The sequence below is a fragment of the Lepisosteus oculatus genome, chromosome 7, assembly GCF_040954835.1.
Source record: "Lepisosteus oculatus isolate fLepOcu1 chromosome 7, fLepOcu1.hap2, whole genome shotgun sequence".
Lineage (NCBI taxonomy): Eukaryota > Metazoa > Chordata > Actinopteri > Semionotiformes > Lepisosteidae > Lepisosteus > Lepisosteus oculatus.
Window position 1 is genome coordinate 38,628,044 of NC_090702.1, and position 17,270 is coordinate 38,645,313.

The 17,270-nt window shown below is 34.5% G+C and overlaps 1 protein-coding gene and 1 long non-coding RNA gene across 2 annotated transcripts in view; one reads left to right on the forward strand and one right to left on the reverse strand.

Annotated features, from left to right (window-relative positions):
- LOC138240767 (uncharacterized) overlaps positions 1 to 2,733 on the forward strand; it is a 48,658-nt gene extending 45,925 nt beyond the window's left edge. The window contains exon 3 of the long non-coding RNA XR_011190004.1: positions 2,482 to 2,733. This is a non-coding gene — a long non-coding RNA (uncharacterized lncRNA). The remainder of the gene's footprint in view (positions 1 to 2,481) is intronic.
- A 7,085-nt stretch (positions 2,734 to 9,818) lies between these two features.
- On the reverse strand, positions 9,819 to 17,068 carry gpr37b (G protein-coupled receptor 37b). Its single transcript, XM_006633400.3, has 2 exons — positions 15,266 to 17,068; positions 9,819 to 11,359 (listed from the first exon to the last, which is right to left on the reverse strand). Exons 1-2 carry the CDS (start codon positions 16,352 to 16,354, stop codon positions 10,541 to 10,543), a joined length of 1,908 nt encoding a protein of 635 aa, XP_006633463.3. The 5' UTR covers positions 16,355 to 17,068; the 3' UTR covers positions 9,819 to 10,540.
- Between the last annotated feature and the right edge of the window lie 202 nt (positions 17,069 to 17,270).

A 17,270-nucleotide genomic window follows, 5' to 3' on the forward strand; every position in this document is an offset into this window, starting at 1 on the left:
AGATTCATTCGTTTAAGTACTTTCAGGAGTCAAGCTATGGCGAAACCATGAATGTAAAAATAATAATAAGACAAAGTATAATAATTTTGTTTTGTAATTTTCATTTTGTAAAGGCCAGCAATGAATTTATTTCTCCTGCAAACAAAACCAACAATTTAACAATAATGAGAAATTAATATTTTGAATTAAGCTACCTATGTGACACCTAAAGAAGGCTCCATTGCCAAAATGTTGTCGATTTTCTTTTGAGAATGGAGTAAACCTTTACCTTTTCTGTCCCAGTACTTGATAAATGTTGTGTTATGCAGTCAGGTTGCCCTCAATAGCTAAACCTAATGACTAGAAACTCCCTAAAACTTGGCCCTCCATTTTTATAAGTCTTTTGTTAATAATCACTGTTCTAATTTAGTGTATTATTAAAATAGTGTATTACTCTACAGATTCTGCTTTACAGTTGCTGACATCATCAGGAGGATCTACATAAAACCACGATTTCTTGCTAAAGCAGTGCTGCAGGCAAGAGAAGATAAGTGTTGCTCCAATATACTCATGGCACAAAGGCATCTCTTAATAACTAGGGCATATTGCTTCCTTTTTGTGTTATTCTTTCTTCATTTCCATAAGGCATGAAATTCAGCAATTTACATCACCTGTGCCCAGCCACCGCTTTCACTAATGAGGTGATTTAGTGCTGGTGAAATGGTCAAAGCCACTCAAGTGTGCCATACTCAGACATGAATGATTAATCAAAATGACACGACAAATCAATATACAAAATACAGTATGTACAGGTATGGTTTTTGTAAAACATGCAAGCATAAATAAAGTGATCCATTTTTCATTTATTGAAGTTTGTGTGCTGTTGATGAAATAATCTGCAAATTATAATTATTTTTGTCTTATTGTATGTTGCAGCTCTAAATGCCTGCTGTGAATGGTGGTTGTTAACATGTAATGGGACTGAACAATATGGCAGTGTAGCCTAGGTGCTTGTTACTATGAGACGATTGTGGTGTCTGGAGGAAAGGTTTCAGTGCCTTTCTGTCTAATGGAGAAGTTCTGTTTGATGAAGAGAACGGGTGTTAGACCGGAATGGAAGGTCAGGTGGTTCTGGCTACAGGAATTGTCCATTGAAGGCAAGTATTCAAGGGCTATTTATGGAGAGTCATCCACTGTACTTTCTGACTGACTGTACTGTACTGTATATAGCTTTCACAGCTATTCAAAGATGCCTATAACAGAAGCCATAATTATCCTTAAAATTTATTTCCATCATTTCTGCACTCAATGGTATACTTATTTCTTTATAATCTCTCTATTTATTTAGTGATATCTGCCTCTGAAATACATCTCCAAGATCTCTTTAATTTACCTTACTCCCTCCCTTTGCAACCCTTTTTCTATTCACTCTCTTTGCCCCACACACCTGAAGAAGACTCCATACTGGAATTGTTTTCTTTTTGTTTTCCTAATTGATTAAATATCTGCTTGTTCCTTTGCATCTTACATACTGATGCATCTTTATACTCCATACTCTAGCCTCTTTACACTTACTCAATTTATGTTTTTGCCTTTAAGCATTTTATTCAGTTGATTTTTGAAAAATGCATGACAGATGGGATTAAAACCATTGTTTATTAACAATTATGTATTTTTATCTCTTAGATATTTGTATCGTGGTATAAGTGAAATGTTTAAATTTGCAGGCACTCTATTTTAATTTATAAAATATAAGTAAAAAGTGAGCTGTTTCCTTATAAATTTAATCTAAAATGGTTTTTGGCAGTTTTTTCTTCAATAAACATAAGGTTTGCTTCTTTAATCACTTAAGATTTAAAATTCAAGGTTGAGTGAATATCACCCCTGAATTTCTGGCTTGTTATTAAGAACATGTGGTTTGGGGTCTGGCTTAATATTCTACTACAGGCTGTGCCAGTAGAAAACTCTCTAGTTAACTACATTACCTCTTCGACCATAGCTTTCTCAGGAGGAGACCATTTTCCAAACCCTGTTGCTGTCTAATTTCCACTTTAGGCACAATTTGCCATGCTATTCGTGGGTGGTACGGTGGTGCAGTGGTTAGCATTATTGACTGTCAGCTCTAGGGTCCTGGATTCAGTTCTTGGGCTTTTATCTGTATGTTCTTCTCGTGTTTGCATAGGAATTTGTCGATAGCACTCCAGTTTCCTCACTCAGTCCAAAGACATACTGCTAGGTTAATTGGCTTCATAGAAAACTGGCTCTGGTGTGAGTGTGTGTCTGTGTCTCTGTGTGTTTGATGGACTAGTGTCCCATCCAGGGTGTATGCTGCTTTGTGCCAGTTGTTTGCCAAGATAAGCTCTGGCTCTCCTATGACCCTATAATGGATAAAGTGGTTAGAAAATAGAAGGATGGTATTTTTCTGGTTTGTTCTTTTGCTCTTTTAGCCAAGCATTTCTCAATGGCTACCTGCTTTCTTTACGTCTGCTTGTTTTGTTTCAGAAATTTGAAATCTTCACATGGGAAATTACTGTGTCAATGAAGTCAACTGCAGTAAACATTTCCACTCGCAAGACATGTCCTGTGGATCTATAGTATGCCCTTTTGTCTCACATAATGAAAATCAACATTTTAAAGTTTATGTAATATATATTTATCATGGTGAGTTTGGATAGAGAAATGTATTCTTTTGTTTTCTTTTTTTATATACTAACCACGAAAAACATGACTATACTGTTTGTCAATAGTACTGTATGTGTCTGCTACTCGAAATACAATTTCTATTAAAATAAAACTAACAAAACATGGGTTTTGTGTGTTTTGTTTTCCTTTTCAAAAAGCTATTTTATATGTTGTTTTTCTACTTTTTTCTGACCCATTGCATCTAAAGTTTCACATTAATATTTGTAACCATCTTTCGTAAGATCCATATACAAGTGTATTCCAGCTTAATCACTTGAAAAGAAACTACTCTAAACAATTAGTTTTAGTTTAGAAACTAAAGCTATTAGTGCATATTCTCAATTTTAAAACAGAAAATTACCACAAATGGAAAGGAAATGGAAGGGTATTTTCTAGGAAAGATTAATGTAGAACATAGAGAAACAGCAAGTGCTCCTTAATTATGCATAATAAACAAAACGGATGTTAGGACTCCTGTTGCTCCACTTTTTCTGAAATTACTGTGAGGAACAAAAGCAAATTAACTATCGCTATGTAATATATAAATAAAAAATTTGATTTTCTTTAAGACAAAAGAAGCCATATCAGCAAAATCCCACACTAAACAAAATGTGCAAATCTTTCATGATTGATATTGTAGATTAAAAAAAGAAACTATTAAATTCTTCATATTTTTCCTAGTACTGTTAATAAATATCCCCTGTAATTAATGGATAGTATATTTTAGATCTATGGATTATCAGTCTTGTAGATATAACACAATAATATAGTTTATCTTGCTTTTCTACAGTCTTCCTAAAATTCACATACATACTGTAAATAGCTAAACATTCGACTAAACTATTTTAAAAGATCAAGAACCGCTCCAAGAAAATGTAGGTGTATACATTTTAGAAATTGCCTTTGAAACGTCTGTATATCTGCACAGTACATGAACTATGTCAAGAATTAAATACTGTTTGAATGCTTTATGAAGAAGATCTCTTATTTGGCTCTACAACTCCAATTAAATTTCAAACATTTTAATTTGCTATGCAATACATTGTAATGTTACATTATAATACAAATTACAGTTAGGTATTTCAGAACTATACATTTTTAAATAATATAAGTCCCGTATTTAAAAAATGGGTCTAAAGACCACAGGAAAATAAAAAAAAGGATAATTAGAATTAATAATATTTTTGAAACGAAGAGGCACCAGTCATCAATGCTTCAGTACCCTTGGGAACATCTTTCCTTTGGCTTTTCTTAGCTCTACAGTACGTGTTTTGCATGGATAGTAAAGGTTACATAGAGCTTGTTGAAAAAAAATCCAGTCTGACTGAAATTCTTGCCATTTTGCTGCATCTTTCTGACCTTTATGATTAGGAAGGCAAAATAATGTGCTGATATCTGGTTGCTTAGTAACCTGACAGATTCTGATGCATCCTCTCCACAGGAGTTATAAAAGGATTTAATAAGCCGTCTTTGGAAGAACTGAAAAATAATATTAGTTTGTCAGTGTGTCTTTCTGTGTATTTCTCATTTACCTGTGTCAAAACATGAATGTAATTAATAATTTATTCCACTGATAAATTGTTGTATATTACTGATATAGCCACAACACAAAAATTCCTTTCAACAAATTTCCATTTCTGTATACAACATTGGATTTACTGAGGGTATTTGAATGGATTAAGTCATCAGTGTGTAGCATTCTGTACATTTCTGCCACCAGAGTATTCATAACTTAAATTGAATTATAACTACTATCATATCAAACATGTAGTATCATAAGCAGTTCCACATGATCTGTCTAGACAGTAATGTCATAATTATGTGCATTGATCATTTCATATGTCAGTGCCATCTGAAGTAGTGGGTTGCCTAATGTGCTCTGTTAAAGACACCAGAGTATGTCTAAAGTTTGGGAAGACACATAAAAATGACAATTCAAGATGGAACTGGGACTTTTACAAGTATTTCTTCAATAACAGTTCTGCTTCATGCCACAGGGATAGGAAAGTGTTTTAATTCCCTTCTGATACTATTGAAACATTAGGAGTCTTTACATGTTTTCATGAATCTTTAAACCAACTGCACACTCCATTGCAAGGTTGTTGCCAAAGATCAATGTATAATTTGAGCATAGCAGTTGGATTGCAATTTACATTATTCCCTTTTATTTTTGCCAATTTTCTTTTGATATATTTTTTTGGTCATGCTTAGTTAGGTTTTCAGAGATTTCTATTTGACAGATTTTAATATACTGTACAGTACTGCTTCACACTGCTATTTTGCTAGGAAGATCTTTTGGCTCCAAATCATTGTTATGGCTCCGGGAAAACGGACTATTTACCCAAAACTACAAACAATACCATCAGCTTGGATTTCTCCAGAATTCATGCCTATACAATTGAAAGAAAAATAACATATATGCAACAAGATATTCTGTAATATGCCAGGGAAAGGGTCATAATTTATGAAGCAGCAAAATTATTTCTTAATACATCTATTTCATTCATGTGACAACAATTTCATATTTTTTCAATCCATGACGTTTAATTAAAAGGCAACAGTATAACTACAATAAACAAAGCGCTCCCTTAGCATATAGAAAACAAAGGGTCAGACAAATGAATGGACTGAACACATAAAATGTAAAATGCTTTTCTATTTAATGCAAAAAATAAACAAATTTGCTTTGCTCCCGATTGCCCATGGAAGATGAGCTTTTTTTTCTCCAGGTGTTTTTCCATCAGTTCTTTTTTTGCCTCCATAGAAATAAGAAGTTTTCACTTGAAGCAGGTAGGCAGTCAATACTAATAATATTTTCAAATACCCTGTCTAGGGTTTTATATGAAGTACTGTATAAATGTTATTACACATGTAATCCAAACCACATACTGTAGCACAGGTTCTTTTTGTGATCCTTCACGTAGATTTAAAGTCTGTCACTGCCATCATGAGCAGTGGTTCCCAACCCTGGTCCTGGAAAAAACACCTTGGTTGATGGATTTTCATCCTCGCTCTGTATCTCCAGTGTTAATGGAAGACTTTTATTTAAGTTCTTTCATCAGTTAATCCTGAGTAACAAAATAACCTACTTATCAGGGATTGTTTGCAACAACATCAGTATGCAGAACTTTGCTCAGCCTCTCATCATCTTGCTTGCTGTTATCTCTGACTAACCAGCTCTTACTAATTGATCATTTGTTGACAGACTCATAGGTTACTGAATATTTGTGTAGTCATCTGATAAAAAAGCAATTCAACTCAAAATACATTATCCATCCCTAAGGGGGCATTTTAAGCAGCAAGCGGTGCAACATACAAACATAACAAATAAAACTGGTAAAGAAAACACAATATCACAACATTTGTAAGAAAAGTAAAAATTAAATAATGAAAGATCAATAAAATAACTATGAAAGTAACAGCATGCATGTGTATTGTAAATACTCCTATACAACAAAATGAAATAATAATCAGAAGAGTAAATAATGAGAGACATTCCAGATAGCCACACAAAAGCAGAACGTGGAAATGTTAGCAATTTTTAATTTTAAAAGTATTCTTTGTGGTAGACAACACTAAACAAACAAAAATTAATTCAAAACATGTTTACTTAAAATGTGGAGCTTTGCACCATCTGCAGCATCAGAAGTGTAATCTTCAATCACGTATACAGACATTTAGCAGCCCACACTGAGTCATGTTTTTCCCTTTGAGCTTGAAGTTCTCCAAAAGAACATATTAACATATTATATAAATGATCATACATTATTAGATTGACAGGTTGATAATTTTATCCAAAGCAACTTACTATTTTACCCATTTATACTGCTGTACAGAAGCAAACTACTGAAGTACCTTGCTCAAGGCACTGCTCAACGGTAGTGACATTTGAGTCACAATCTTCCAGTCATAAGTTCAGAGCCCTTACCACCACTTCACTCTGCTACTAAAACGTTAATGGAGTTTATAATGAGTTCTTGAGGAAGGTTAGAGCCTAATCTCAACCACTTTCACAATCCTGTGAATCTTTCAGTAGTTTGGCTAGATCTTAAAGAATGTTGAGGGGATGTGAGTGAGATATGAGAAGAGGAGTCTTGGATGTGAGATTTATAATGTGGGTGAGCAGAAGCAGACTAGGGTCTACCCTTCCTCCTGAACCTCTGTTACAAATTCTCACACCTCTTCCACCAGCCTGCCTACAGCCTGGCAACAGCTCCTTAGCTCTCTCCTCACCACAGTGAGGGGGGTTTGGGCCACACAGGCTAGACTGCCATTTTCTCAGATAGCCCAAAAACAATCTACATATTTCATCCCTCTATCGCATTCATTATGATCTAAATGAGATTCTAAATAAAAATAATTTTAAAAAAACATGTAATTTATGACGAAGAGTGAACTGTAACCACTATTAAAAAATAAAGTTGTAAAAACTGTCAAAATAAAACATCTAATTTACAATATTCACCTATAAAATGACAGAAATAAAGAAAAAATTCAAAATTCTTATGCTGAATTTTCATGTATGTTCAGCAACTGATGTTTTCATTTTAAGGGGCAGTAAAAATTTCCAAAGAGTAATTTATTACAGGTCCATTGAAATAACGGTAATTTTCTAGGCTTCAACATTAAATTGCAAGATGATTACATCCCAAGTCTTTCATCTGCAACACAGGGTTTATATTCTACTTGGAGACGGAAAATGGGTCAGAAGTGATCAATAGTTGTACAATTCCATCTCTCTGTGGCTCAAAGTCACACTGCTACGAAGCTATAACACTCAGGTAGATGTTCTGACACTGACAGATTCATTCATTTTATGTACTGTAGAATTGATGTACAGACTCAAATTGAAATGTATTAAAAACACAGATGTTCATGTTTCAGAATTCTAAGCTATACTGTTAAAAGATGTCTTATGGTACCACTACGCTGTTGTTGTTTGCTGAGATTCTATATTGAGAAAGAGCACTCTGTTATACAGTAGGAGTGTTGATAGCCATTATTGATATACTGGATAAAACGTTTGCTAAATGAACCCTTAATGATACTGAATGTTTTGTAATGGCACAAAGAGAAAATGGTTCAGCAGAAATACACTTTTATGCTTAACTGGGAAACAATAGCACATTAGATGATAAAGAAATATAAATAGAAAACAGAAAAAAATTAAAACACTCTCCTAATTGCAATGTACTACACAGTAACACTATGAAGTATACAGTATATGTTTAAGCAGTTCACTGGGTCATGGTAAATGGAAATACTCATTCTTGCACACAACAGGTTTCCAGATGTTACCAAAAACATATTATGCTTCATTTACATATTTACATCCCTAGAATGAGTCTACAAAACTTTGAATTTAAAATTTCTAAAAATGTAAGAGGTTATTAGGGTTAATTCTTAATTAGGGACAAGTAAAGGTTAATCCCTTTAACCTTTTAAGAAGGCTCCACAGTTGAAATGTTGTTTCTTTTCTTCTCTTTTCAGCATGGAATAAACCTTTACTTGTTCCTTTGCAGCCTAGGCATGCTGACACAGCTACCTACGTGAACTACTTAGAGTTAATTAACCATGCTTAATAGTAATTTTTTAGAAATGAAGGCTGTGGAGGGAAGGTAGAAAATTTCTACAAATTTCTAGTTCAATTCTTTCTTTAGCATCAGTACCACTTAGGAAAGAATAAAGAATTACAATGAAACATAATTTATGTGGTTAGTTCTTTAAAAAATTGCATTGACTCCATTTAAACTGTGCAATTAGAATTGCCTTAACAATCATTAATTCCAATTCAATAAATTAACTTTACTCAATCAGATATTTATTCTTAGGCCTGAATCTAGACTAAATAGCATTAAACATTACAGATGTTGACTCACAAGGAACTAAAGTCAATGGTAGCCAGCAGTAGTATTAGATCACAAAAATGAACTATACTAATAATGAATCAGTCCTAAAACATGATTTAAGGAAATGTGTGGAACAGATGTTAATAGAATTCCTAAGGTCTCGGCCTATAAATGTTAAGAAGGAAAAGATTTGACTTCTACCTTATGTAACAGCGAGCCTTCTCTGAAATGCAGCAATGTGTTGTTCCTTATGGTAGCTTGGAAACGTAGGATGACTTTAAATCAGTGGTTAAATCAGTGATTTTTGCTCAAGCCGAATGCTTAGTTACTATTTGGCATCTATTTTTAAATATGCTGTCAGCTTTTAAGATTAAATTAGATTTATGAATGTTATCAAGTATATGCCATTTGAAACATTTCAAAACTTCCCACATTTGGGTGGATTAAATGGTAATATAAACAACTAGACCATTAAGAATGAAATAAAACTCATTTTTGGGTTTTTTTTAAACTTTGTCTTCCAATCATAAATATGGTATCAATTAGTAGCTGTTTAATCGGCAATAAATTCAAGCAAGTTAAGAAGAGACTGCTTAAATGTCTGTATCCTGAAATGGTTGTTAACAATACACTCAAATTTCAGTAGTTTTGAAACTTAGGACTCAGTACAGAAACAAGCCTAAACAAGCAAGCACACTGATTAAAGGCAACAATTTGTACTGGTGATTTAGAGCTCAGCTGAAACAAGAACAAGCAGAAACAGAGGACCAAGCCTGGTACCAAGCCCACTGTTTTAAATCACCACTATAATGGCCTTAAGCCAGCAGGGGATGAGTCTGGAATTTCCTTCTGCTCTAACTTTAAAGCCAATCATAAAAATGCTTTGATGTATAGATACAAGCTCAGTACAAGTGTATTTGATAAAATAAAGCAACATTTAGGAGATGTGTATTATTCCTGAGAATAAATTCCATTCCATTATAATAAGCCATACTGTATGTGTGCCAGCACTGCGTGTACTTTTAGAACTTTCATTAAATAGCTTTAGCTGAGGAATGAGATATTTCCTCCTATTCTCTTTAATTGATCCTTCACAAAAAGCTTCAGGTTATTTTCTACACATGCATTCATTATGATTAATATTCTGACATACTCCTGTATAAAAAATGGCAGTTTCATAATGACACAACCAAGTGACATTGACATTGAAAGTATCTAAAGTACAGTATACTGTGAAGCTATCATGTTTTTTTAACACAGAGTAAATATGAATGTATGGATGTAACAGTCAAAAATACACAAATCTGATTAAAATAAACTGTCTTAATGATTTTATTTTCAGGTTTATAAACAAATACAGTTTTTATATGATTAAAAAAAGGTTAAATTGCTGTTCTACACCAAAACAATCTGAAGAGGAGTCATTATTCGAGCCTCTGGTTAATCCATCTGATTCCTCAGAAGAAAACAACTCCCGATTAACTGACCCAGCAGGTCCAGTTTTTTTCTTCCGCTACCAGAAAAACAGCAAATTACCATGAAACTAACACAAGCATACTGGTACATTTCTTCCTGCTATAAATAACATAAGCATGTGTTCATTCAGAGTGCTCTGACTAAAATACTCACGTACAGTAGCAAGGAATCTAAAATGACTTCATCACCGATTCACAAGAATCACCAGTTTTAAAAGACATTACACTACAACCAGCCATTTTCAATATATTACTTTCAATACAGTTTTCAATATAAAAGGCAAACTGCACAAACTTCAATAACTATAAAATCAACAAAACAATAAAAAAAAAACATTCATCCACTATGAGAAAGCTGCTTATTCCTGCTGAGGGATGCAGCAATCTCGAGCCCATTGCAGAACCATTTTTTTTATAAACAGAGAAACAACATAAATGTTTTTTTGTAAAAAAATCTCTAAACATTAGTAAACTCCTGCATGTAAAGCCAATATGCGGCATTCATGCTTTTATCAGTATATAATAATAGGCCTAGGATACTATTTCCAGTTGATTTCAGCAATGGGTACCAACAGAGGTGTAAACAGACATCTCCCGGCGTATGGTGCTGAAAGGAGACAGCTCAAGCTCTGTGGTGTACTCATTGTCATTGTCATCACTGGTCACTGTTGAAGACTTCTGGACACACTCATCACAACAACAACAGCAACAGTCCACAAAAGCCCGGCTGAAAGGCTTGCAAAGACAGAAGAGGAGCACTGGCGTAACGCCGGACTTGAAGAACAAAAGAAACTGACTTATGAGATGGAGAAGGTCCATAGTCTGCTGGGGAACTCCTGTGGACATGTAGACTGTGACAATGTTGCAGATATTTTCAGGAATAATACAGAAGCCATACAAAATAGTTAAGGCCACCACTGTGCAGTTCATCTGACTTTCAAGTTGGATTTGTTTCTTGTTTCCTCTTGCACAGGCCTTCTCAGCTTTTCGAATTTTTCTTGCGGTCACTAGGGAACTTCCAATGGTGAAGAGTGTGGGCAAGCAAAAATAACACCCAAAGTACCACCAGAGCCTGGCGCCGTCGTAGGTAAGGGCAAGGACATAAATGGTGTCAGGGAGCTCTGGAGAAATTTTCACCACACATCGCTCACATGCTGTTGTATTAGGGGCTTCAGGATTTTCTGTGACAAGCTGCCTTAAAACCACCTCAGGAAGAGCCAACAGCAAAGCCCCTATCCAGATAACAGCTAGCTTAGCTGTGGTGGATGTACAGTTCTCAATCATCTCATAGTACATCTGCACGTTAGTTGCAGCACGGAAACGATCTATGCACAAAGCACATAATGTGAAAGTTGTAACTCCAAGTGAGGCGACCTGTAAGAATATAACAAAAAGGTAAGTACTTGAACAAAACACAATATATGATTATTAGTTTATTTTAAAAAAATGGTAGTGTTTGAATTATAGTACACCCCAGTGTCCTTTACATCATTAATTTAAACTGCAATTACCAATTTTTCAAATGAGCATAAATTTGGAATACATTATATTTCAAATCTGGAAAAGAAGTTTCAGATTAATTAACAGAACATTACTAAACAAAGTCCTAGTTGCACAAGAAGTACATCTCTAGACCTTTTATAGTACTGTAGCACCCCAGACCTACAGTACAAATATACACTATAAATTGGAAAGAAAGATTTAGCTTGAATTTGTTGAGGTATACTACACTGAAGTAGTTGACATTTTTCCATAACATGCCTTGTCAGTTGGTAATTGCCAGATCATATAAAAACCAATCCCAAACGTCAGACAGCAATTACTGAATTGCTTTAGAGGACTGCTTGTAAAATGAAGGAACATATTGCAAATGAAAGCAGATTCACCCATATAGCTGAAAAAGTCACTTAGCATATAAAGTATCTTCCCATCTCTAAAAAGCAGATATTCCTTATGCTAAAAACCTAAACTTCCCCTTTCATAACACATTCTTTACCATATCCAATTCATATTTTAGCATATATTGCTGTGGTGTAGTTATTAAGCTCTGCAGCATGTCCATGTGTTACTATACGTTATAAATAATAAACAGATGTTTCAAAGAACTACTGCTTAAAACAAATGAACACTACCTACCGTGAAACTTTGAACATCTCATAAATTATGAATTAATCCAGGGTGGAATTCAAAAGAAAATCTTGTAATTAATAAAAAAATGTGGTTATACATATAAAAGTATCCTGGTGGGTTTTCATTTTTTACATTTACTGCAAGTATGTGAATAATGTATGCAATGGCAACAGAGAGCTATGAATCCACAATGGGTAAAACTTACTTTGCACTTAAGATAAAGTCAGAATAACATAGCATGACATAACATCACTGAATGGAACCATACTTTTTTTATATTGCACCTTTTGGGATACAAGTAAATAATAAGTAAGATGTACTGTAAGCATTGCTGGATACCTGGTGTGCCTACAGTACATGCAAGTGAAAAGCTTTTGCAATTGCACGCCAGGTCTTTAAAAAAACAATAATTTCATAATTTAACCTGGTAATTAGCACTCCACTCATACCAAGAGTTACATCAAATAAGTGGTCTATTTGTAGTAGTAAATGTTTTCAACTTTTATTTTAAAAATATACTGAGTTGAGGTGAAAAGATGAATAAATCCATTTTATACGGTGTCTCTATATGTTAAGAGCTATGTCAACACAATTTACTGAATAAGTTTAAAAATCTAGTTAGTCAACTTAACTGAAGGGCTTTACCACAATGATCTCTTTGTTGTTTGAGCACTTAATAATTACATAAATTATGTAGTTAGGTTTACGTAAAACTGGTTGTACCATACTTCTGCCCTGGAATGAATTTGAATAGCTGGTATTTGATTACCCTTATTACAGAGCCTAAGACACAGTGCAAGAAAAGCAAAATGGATATGAAGAATCATGTTCATATTCTTCTTATTTAACTACGTTTACAATTTTCTCTTCTCCAATAATTTTTTCTACTGCAGCAAAAATTTCAAAACGCTTTCAAACATAAATAGTAACAAGGTGAAATTTCCCTCTTGTTGTTATTTTCAATAAATTTGGATCTATTTCAGATTTTAATAGGTGCCACATTTCTGCACTGTTTAGAAAAAATATATATAACTTGATTAATTTGTGTAAAATAGGTATTAAACTTATATTTACAAAGTGCCCTTTTGCAGATTCTAGTTAGCATAGGTGGGTGTTTCAAAGTCATTAATTAATACAAGCCTGTAGCACTGAGTGTAGTATTGCCAGGTTTAATTAATCATCTGAGTCTAACTAATTATCTGTTCAATCTAAAAAGAATACAAAGGTATAGAGAATAAGCAAAATGCCCTGAAAGCTGTCAAAAACAGCTTTGGTTGGGTTTCTCATTACCCAGGATTTCATTTGAGTGATCTGGAATTTAAGGTGTCCTCACTTTAACAATTTGAAAAAAGGGGGTTATCTGATTTTATTTTTACTTTCTATATTATGCTTTAAGATCTACCGTACTGGTATTAACAGAGATACGGTTTGTGCAATCTGTGAGTTATCCCACCCCTCGCACTGATGGTTTACAAGAGGCATACTCTAACTGCACAGAATATGTTCCTTCAGTAATAATAGTGTTGAGAATGATGCACTTTAAAGTTCCTGCTCTAAAGTGCTTATTTAATACATGTACAAACTACTTACAAAAATGACTGCCTTGAAGTGACGTATATCAAAACTGTTTTTTTACAGTCAATTTACAGCAATACTTAAGTGAATGCTAGTACAGCATAAATAATTCCAAATGCATAATAAAGACAGAAGATTGAGATTGACTCTGAGAAAAGCAATTGGACTATCCATTTGGAATGTGAATGTGTTCAGTCTTGTTAACTTAGCATGAAGGAACAGCCTTCCTATTCTCCATCAATAAGATCCGCCTGACTTCAGAATTTTAACTGTCTTTAACAAGGATCTGGAATTACAGAATTTAAGGTGCCGCTTCTGCCCTTGATATCTTCAAACTGCTTACTGCCCTGCCTACACTGCTTGTTTTACTTTGTGCTACTGAGTTACATACAGTATGTGTTCTATTATTTGGTCCTTGCAGGTATGCTGTATACAGTAGTTGCTGGTTTAATGTGTTTTTCTTATCATTTGATTTGAAAATGTACAGCCTCATGAAACACCATAGACATATACCTCACACCAACTGACAGCACTGAAGATGGGGAAATGCATTTGTCTTTGTGGTATTATCATACTAGACAATACAAAATTCATCAGTGCATGCAGGAATGCTAAGGTTCCACAGGCACTGAGGGCATCCATATTGAAAAGACGAGTTAAAACCCATTAAAAAAAACGAATTAATAATAATAATATCTTTCATTCTAATTAGGTAGCTACTAAATGCATTTTTAGCATTAAACATTTCCCATTTCTTAAAGACTACAGTTAAAAACAATATTTGCAGTCCTTTTGCTTTAGCAGATTTACTAAAGCCCTATAAGCTTTCCTTCTGTAGATACAAATATCAAAACATGATTAATGGAGTACAAATAACATATACTGTACAGGGTTACTTTAACTGAGGATGGCTTATGTGCGAGAAATGTTTACATCTCTGTATTTTTTTGGTAGCCTTTCAATCTGGACTCTGCTATGTAATCTTATTTCTGGCATTTACAACTACAATATGACATCCAACTTCACCCCTACAGTGGTCCTAATATTTTGCATTCTTCCTTAAACCGACCACTGTCCTTTTTCCAGTGGATTCTGGTTGTCTAACAGTCTATTGCTTTGAAGCTTTTTTAAAACAGTGATTTAAACTGCAACCCTAAAGCAGTCAAGTTTCAGATCAATATTAGTGATTGTTTAACTTGCACTTTAAATTGTTTTGCTACTTTGCACATGACAATGTATACATTCTGGAATGTGGTGTTAATTTTTTAAAATATGTAAAGATTTTGTTAGCCAACAAAGTTCAAAGCAGTATAACACCAAGCAGAAACCAAAACCACAAGTCAACATTTCTTCATTCAGAATACATTGTATAAAATGATGTAAGTTTTAAAACTGTTTTTATATTTCCTAATTGTGTTTGGGAGTTTTAATACTTTAAAGAAACAACATATCATTGGTTATTATCCTTAACTCAGTTTCCTCCTTTTTTCCCCTTAATAGATAATATGTCCTACAATCAGGAAAACAAATCACTGGACTGTGAGTTACTGTATCTGGGATATACAGTAGGCCTACCTCAATGTAGGGTATGATTTTACATGAGAATTCTCCCAACAGCCACTTTTTCGTCAGCTCATGAAATATCACCAGAGGCAGGCAGAAGAAGATATTTATGAAATCCCAAAAAGCTAGATTGGCCAAAAGTGAATTGGAGATACTTCTCATATAGTAATTGTGGCAAACAATACACATAATTGCAATGTTCCCAATTATTCCAACAGTGAAAATGACCACAGAAAGACACATGATTGCGTATGCTCCATACGATTCATCTGTTAGGGGATAAAAGGGGTTTTTGACCTCATTTTCTTTCCCTTGTGAATCAAAAGGGATCAATGGAATAGTAACCCCTAGGTCATCCGGTACAGTATACAATCCATAATTCTTGATATCGTTTGAATAATCTGTGGATTGGTTAAGAGGCAGGGGTTTCGGTAACTTCTCCCATGGAGTAAGAGGACCAACAAAAGAAACATTTAAATGTCTCAACGAATGTCCGCCTTTCTTTGGCTTCTTGCTTCGGTTCTTTTCTGTTTTCTTTTCATTTTCCATACTGTTGGTACCTCTTTTTCGTCTTTGATTCATTTCAGATGTCAGACCTCCTTGTTTACTCATGGAAAGAGCCTTTGAGTGATTGTATCCACCGTGTGTTTCCATGGCAGCCAGCATCTTGAAATTCAACTTTCTATTGTGTTGGCTTTGTGATTCCCCATGCAGGATCGCAGCAGAATCCTCTAAAATAATCTCAGCACTCTTTTCTAAAGAGCTGGGGGGCACATTTCCATTGTGGTTCAATGATCCTTTATATTTTCTTCGTATTTCAAAGGTTGCTGCATTTCGGTTTCTCAAATTCCTCACTGCCTCCCAAGAAACACCTGTAGAATGCCCCTCTAAGTATGTCACGGTATTAATTACTTTTCCATGTGCATTGTGCCATTTCCGAGTAGTTACTGACAAAGGTGACCTATTCACCTTTTTTGGGGAAAAGGTGGCTTCATAATCAGTCCGAGTGAAATTAGTTCTTAATCTTTCATCATGTCGATAAGATAAAGCATCAATACTCCACAGCAGAAACGGTATTCTTAAAAGAGTAGATAACTGCATTGTAAAAAAACGCAATTAATGAGTTCTTCAAAGCACAGTATTTACAAATATATAATCCAAGGCAGAACATCCATTGAGACAAAGGGTGATTCTATGCAATACAAATCGAATGCCGAAGTCCTCTTGCAACGCACGTGTGGAAGCAATACAACGTACAGTAATTCACCTACACCCTATATAGTCTTGGTAATATCAACACATTGTGAGCCAAGTCATCCCATACGCATTTAAAATGCAATACTTATGGCTATTTAAACCGAAAATACTTCAAAATATTAAAATATTTGGATGAGCGCTTCGATATCTTTAAATCACAGTGATTCTTCTCGCATATTTTTACTCGTTAATTCGTACATTTCCATACTCCTCCAAAAAACGAATTCTTCTTTATTTCGCAAAAGCTTCTTTACCTTGCAAAATCTGGCGGAGGGAGTGAGTGAACAGGTTGTCCGGTCAAAAATAATCTCATTTCGGTTCTCTTGCATTTAGCCAAACTTCTTCGCTTCTTTGAAGAACGTGTAATAAAATTCAGGCACCGTGAGTTAGTGGTCTCAGTTTGGTTTCAAAACAGCAGTCGGGGTATATTTGTGAAATAAAGCAGGGAGGTGCTGTGAGCTCTGCCTATATCCCCTCTATGGCTGCGATCTGTGTGTCTCGGAGAGTTGTTGTGAAGAAACGGGTTCCCCTGGCGGCTAACCCGGATCTGTCAGAGCAAATCCATCAGGATCAGCCCTTCAGACCAAACCAGCTGGCTTGCTTCGGCGCCCTCCTTTTCTTAACAAATACGTTACTAACAATTTCTGCAAAAATTAGAAACGACAAGCAGAATCACATAACAAGACACCGATGTTGATCATTTAAAACCTCTTTCTGCCCCTTTTTTAACGTTTTAAACACTTTTGGGGGAAAATAAATT

What these genes read in the sequence shown, in the direction of transcription:
- gpr37b (XM_006633400.3), bottom strand. Translation starts at nt 16,354, where the DNA reads ATGCAGTTATCTACTCTTTTAAGAATACCGTTTCTGCTGTGGAGTATT. An exon ending in AAATCATACCCTACATTGAG is followed by an intron (nt 11,360 to 15,265) that starts GTAGGCCTACTG and finishes ATATTCTTACAG; the next exon opens with GTCGCCTCACTTGGAGTTAC.